General features: G+C 60.3%; 1 protein-coding gene across 1 annotated transcript; it reads right to left on the bottom strand.

Moving 5' to 3' along the window:
- Nucleotides 1-252: 252 nt before the first annotated feature.
- On the bottom strand, nucleotides 253-4,150 carry SOWAHB (sosondowah ankyrin repeat domain family member B). The gene has a single exon (XM_045997516.1). It carries the CDS (start codon nucleotides 4,014-4,016, stop codon nucleotides 1,698-1,700), a length of 2,319 nt encoding a protein of 772 aa, XP_045853472.1. The 5' UTR covers nucleotides 4,017-4,150; the 3' UTR covers nucleotides 253-1,697.
- Nucleotides 4,151-4,534: the final 384 nt, after the last annotated feature.

Below are 4,534 nucleotides of genomic sequence, written 5' to 3'. Positions count from 1 at the left end.
AAAATAAGGTATAAATAAATCAGCAACAAATCTCATTAGACTTTAAGTTAAGATGAATTGTTAGCTTTTACGTTTCAAGAAGGTGAAGTCACTTAGAATTATTTTTCATATCTATCTTGTGTTTGTTTTCTCACAGAACAGAGATATATTTATTTCAGCAAAATTCTAAGTAAAACTCCAAAGAAAGAAAAATATTTGACATTCACTGAAACACAATTTTGTGAAGAAAAAGTGAATAATAATTGGCATAAGTACGGTAACTTATAAAGATGGGTTGATAGTTTAATGGGGGAAATACTCGAAGAAACACACAAATACTGTGAAAATACAACATCATTGTCACAGCACATGAGAACATTCCATAAAAAATTAACAATTTTCGTATGGACATTTAATTTTTCAGCCCTCTTTAAATTTATATTCTGAAATCTTGATATTCTATTGCAACGTACAGAGTAGCCATTCATTCTCTCATTCCACGGACCTAACACAAGCAATTAAAAGGAACACTTCCTGTTACAGATACAGCGCTTCAAGGCTAATATTTAATCTTAATTGGCATAAAGTTGAGTGCAAATAGAATCATATTTTTAGCAGCTTAGAAAATTCCTGGTGGGGGAGCATTCACCTCTTAACCCTATTGCTTCCCCAGAATATGAACATTGGCCCTTCAACCCTACTGAGAATGACCAACGCTGATTTTGCCATTTGTTACACGGGGAGTTTCCATGAAAGATGGTTTCAGCAACTATGCAAATGAACCAACAGCTTTTACATTTGGAAAGTTTCCCTTAGGTTGATTTTTTTTTTTGAAGGCAGGACCTGAATGTCAGTCACAACTGGGTCCTACCTCACCGCTTCTTTGATCGTGGAGAAGAGACCCAAACCAAGCACCAGTCATCTCATACATCAGCCATCGTAGGCTGCATTCAAAGGCAGGCAGAAGCCAGGGATGAAGAATCTCTTAATCAAGGGCTCGCCTCCAGTAATAATTTTATTTTCACTGATTTGGGAAGGATGGGAGGAAAGAAGGAAGGGAGGGAGGGAGGGAGGGAGGAAGGGAAGGAGGAAGGAAGAAAAAGAGGGAGGGAGAAAGGGAGAGAAATAAGGGAGAGAGGGAGGGCTGGGAGGAAGGGGAAGAGTGAGGGAAGGAAAGAGGAAAGAAGGAGGGAAGAAAAAGGGGAAAAGGAGAAAGCAGGAGCTATCTGATTTCAAACCTGGTGCTTTCTACTCTCAGCCAAGATTTATTCTCCAAACAAACAGAAGCGGGAGAGCTACTGGCCAGAAAGGATTTTATCTGAGCTTCATCAGTCCCTCAAATTGCCTCTCTTAGATATCTGTTCCCCGGGTAGCCAAGGCCTGGGGCAGCTGCTTTGGAAAACAGCGTGGCTCCGGGTGCCCAGGACTGTGCTGGCGCGGGGAGGGGAGAAATTCCTCCTGGGTTTGAAGCACCTGCCTCTGCCCCATGTGTAGGTTTCGCTGGCCCCAAGACTTGGGCGTCTGTCCTTAAGCCTGATTGACCCCTGCGGTCTGGGATGCACTGACACAAAATCCAGGCAGGTAAACACTAGTTGGCCATCTTACACGATCTCTCCCTTACCAACCCCTCAGCGACTTTTCTATGGCCCTTGCATTCTCCCACTGAACAGCTCAAGGATCGGGATGTGGCGGCTGCATGTTGCAAAGAGGGGACCCCCTCAGTCACTGTACTCTTCTCTTTCCCTTGGACTGGGGAATTTCTCATACTGGTTGGCCAACTTCCATTTGCTGTGCTGATTTTTGAGGAGTGCGGCAAAGGAAGTCTTCCGGGTGATATTTCTAGATATTTCCCGGCTCTTGGCCTTCCTGGTGGGGGAAGAGCTTTGGACTAAAGGATACACGGGGAAAATGGGCCTGCCCCGAGGGGCTCCCAGGAGCTGCCATATCTCCCCGGAGGTGTTACTGGCCAGATACTGCCATGGCTTCTTCCCGCTGCTGTCCCGAATGTTCACCCTGGAGGCCAATCTTTGCACTAGCAATTTGATGACCCCCTGGTGACCATGGATGGCTGCAAGGTGCAGAGGGGTATATCCACAACCGGACTTCACATTGACATCAAGCGCAATCCCTGCTTTCCGGGTGCTGGAGACGAAGTCCTGAAGCGCCCCGAGGTCCCCGTGTTTGGCCATCCAGTGCAAGGCCGTGTACCCCGTCAGGAAGTCTCTGTGCAGAGCCAGCTGCGGGTCCTCCCAAAACAAGGTCAACACCTGAATCCAAGAGCCACTGGCAAGCTTCACAATCCATTCGTGCTCCCTGGCATCCAGGGGGACCACAGACGACTTGTGCTCCAAAGGCCTGTGCGGGACCACGGCTATACACTCCTCCCCAGCCCTGGTCCGGGGGGTGTGCGGCCGACCCCGCTCAGCAACAGAGGCCTTGATGCCCGCAGGTTTGGGTATCAGAGCAGCATCCACTCTTGGGCTGGGCCCTGCTCCTGCCTTGGAGGGTCTCCTGGACCGTGGTGGGCGCCGGGTCCTTTTCAGCAAGTCCTGCTCAAGATGCTCCTCATCGGAAGAAGACAGTTTGACTCTCCCCGCCTGAGAGCTCCTCCTGAGGGATCTCCTGAACTTGGGAGCTGGCCAGGGCCAAGAGTCCTGGGGGTGGCCTGCAAGGCTGTTAGCCTCTGTTGAGCCCTGCTGAGAGCCGGGACCGTCGCCTCTGCTCCTGAGGACCTCAAGGCTCTTGCTGGGACTTGGCTCCTTGGGAGAAAGGCCTCCCACTGCATTCCTGAGCTTTCTCCAGTCTGGGGTTCCCGGAGCAACCCGCCGCCCCTCTTCGGAACCCCCGGGAGACTCTCTGGGCCCACTGCTGCTCTCCTCGCTGCCGTGGCTTTCCTGGTCCACAAAGTCATCCAGGTCTTGGAGGGACAGCTGACAGCGAATGCTGCGGAAGACCGCCCGGGGAGAGCTCTCGGGACGCGGCTCCGGAACGGCAGGAAGGACGGGAGGAGACGCCAGAGCGGGGTTTGGAGGCTCCGAGTCGGGTTCCCGGGCCCAGAGGCTCAGCCCCGAGGGTAGCTGGAGGAAGCTGTCCGGCAGCACCGACCAGGCTCGAGTGGGGCCGCGGTCCCGGGCCGTGGGTGTCTGGGGGTGTCTGGCCACCCACTCCCAGGTGCGCTGCCGCTGCTGCTGCGGGGTGGAGTCGTGCAGCGAGTCCGGGGTCAACAGCTCCGGCGGGTCTCCCGGGGACACCGGGTGGGACAGGGGGGCCGGCGGGGAAGCCCGGCTCCCGGCAGCCCCGACAGCTGCAGGCGGCGAGCAGGGCGCTGCGGACCCCGGGCCGCGCTCAGCGGACGCGCCCTGCGGCTGCTGCCCCGGAGCCCCGCGGTCATCCCGGGACGGCGGGTCGCGCACGGGCTGCTCCCCGGCGGGGCTGGGGCCCGGGGCTGCTCCGAGCACGGGCTCGCCCGGCGGCCCCTCCAGGCCGTTCTGCAGGCATTCCCGGCAGCAGCCGCCCCGGGCCTCCGCCGCCGCGCACCTCGCGCCCGGCCCGTGGCCGGAGCCGCCCCCCCGGCCGCCGCCTGCTGGGGCCGCCTCCGGGGCGCGTCGGGCCGCGAGTCCTCCGCCACCTGAGCGCGGGGCCTGCGCGGCGGCCCCCGCGCGCTCCTCCTCCGGCTCCTGCTCGCGCCGCCGCCGCCGCTGTCCTCCGCGCGCGCCTTGCGGGTCGCAGGACGCAGCCCCCCCGGCAGGGGCTGCCGCGGGCGGGTCTCGGGGTGGCTGCAGCCCCTCCTCCCCCACCAGGTCCCTGTACCTCCTCTTGAGCACCACGAACTTGGTGCCGTCGGGGTCCTGGCGCACTGCGGCCACCGAGTTGACGAAGCCCTTGAAGAGCTCGCGGCGGCGCTGCTGCTGGCCGGGGGGCGCGTCGGGGTCGCGCAGGAAGCCCTTGAAGTGGCTCAGCAGGGCGGCGTTGGTCACTCTCCCCCCGGCCTGGCACAGAAAATCCAGCAGGGCCTCCTGGCTCAGCTCGCGGGCCATCCCCGCGTCGGCGCGCCCCGGCCCCAGGTGTCCGCGCTTCGCCCTTCCTGCGCTCCCCGCGGCCGGCCGAAACCCCGGCCTGTCGTGTGTCACCTGCGCCCGGGGCGGCGCCACCCGCCTCCATCAGCCGCGGAGGGCGGCGCTGCTCGCGGCCCCCGAGCGCGCCCAGAGCCGCGCGGGCTCCCCGGGAAGAGGCGCCCCGGGTCGGGCCCCCCGCACGCAGCCCGGGTGGCAGAGGGCGGCTCCGCGGGCCTCCCGCCGCCGGTCCCCGCCGCGAAAGTTGCCGGGATAGGTCGGAGGCGGCTTCACCTGCGCGCTGGCGACGCCTCCGCGGCCCTGGGGGAAGGGCCCGGCCCGCCTCCGCCTGTCCTTCCGCCCTCTGAGGTCTGCCCGGAGTCGCGCGGCTGCGGGCCGGGGGCGCGCGGGGGGCGAGGCGAGGGGCCGGCGAGCCGGAGACGCGGCGACCCGCTGAGCCGAACGCGCAGCCCCCCGGGCGGGGCAGACCCGGCAGGTGAGCG

This window comes from Meles meles, chromosome 2 (genome assembly GCF_922984935.1).
Source record: "Meles meles chromosome 2, mMelMel3.1 paternal haplotype, whole genome shotgun sequence".
NCBI classification, from domain to species: Eukaryota; Metazoa; Chordata; class Mammalia; order Carnivora; family Mustelidae; genus Meles; species Meles meles.
Note: the sequence above shows the minus strand (reverse complement) of the source record. Positions and strands in the feature narration are given on the sequence as shown.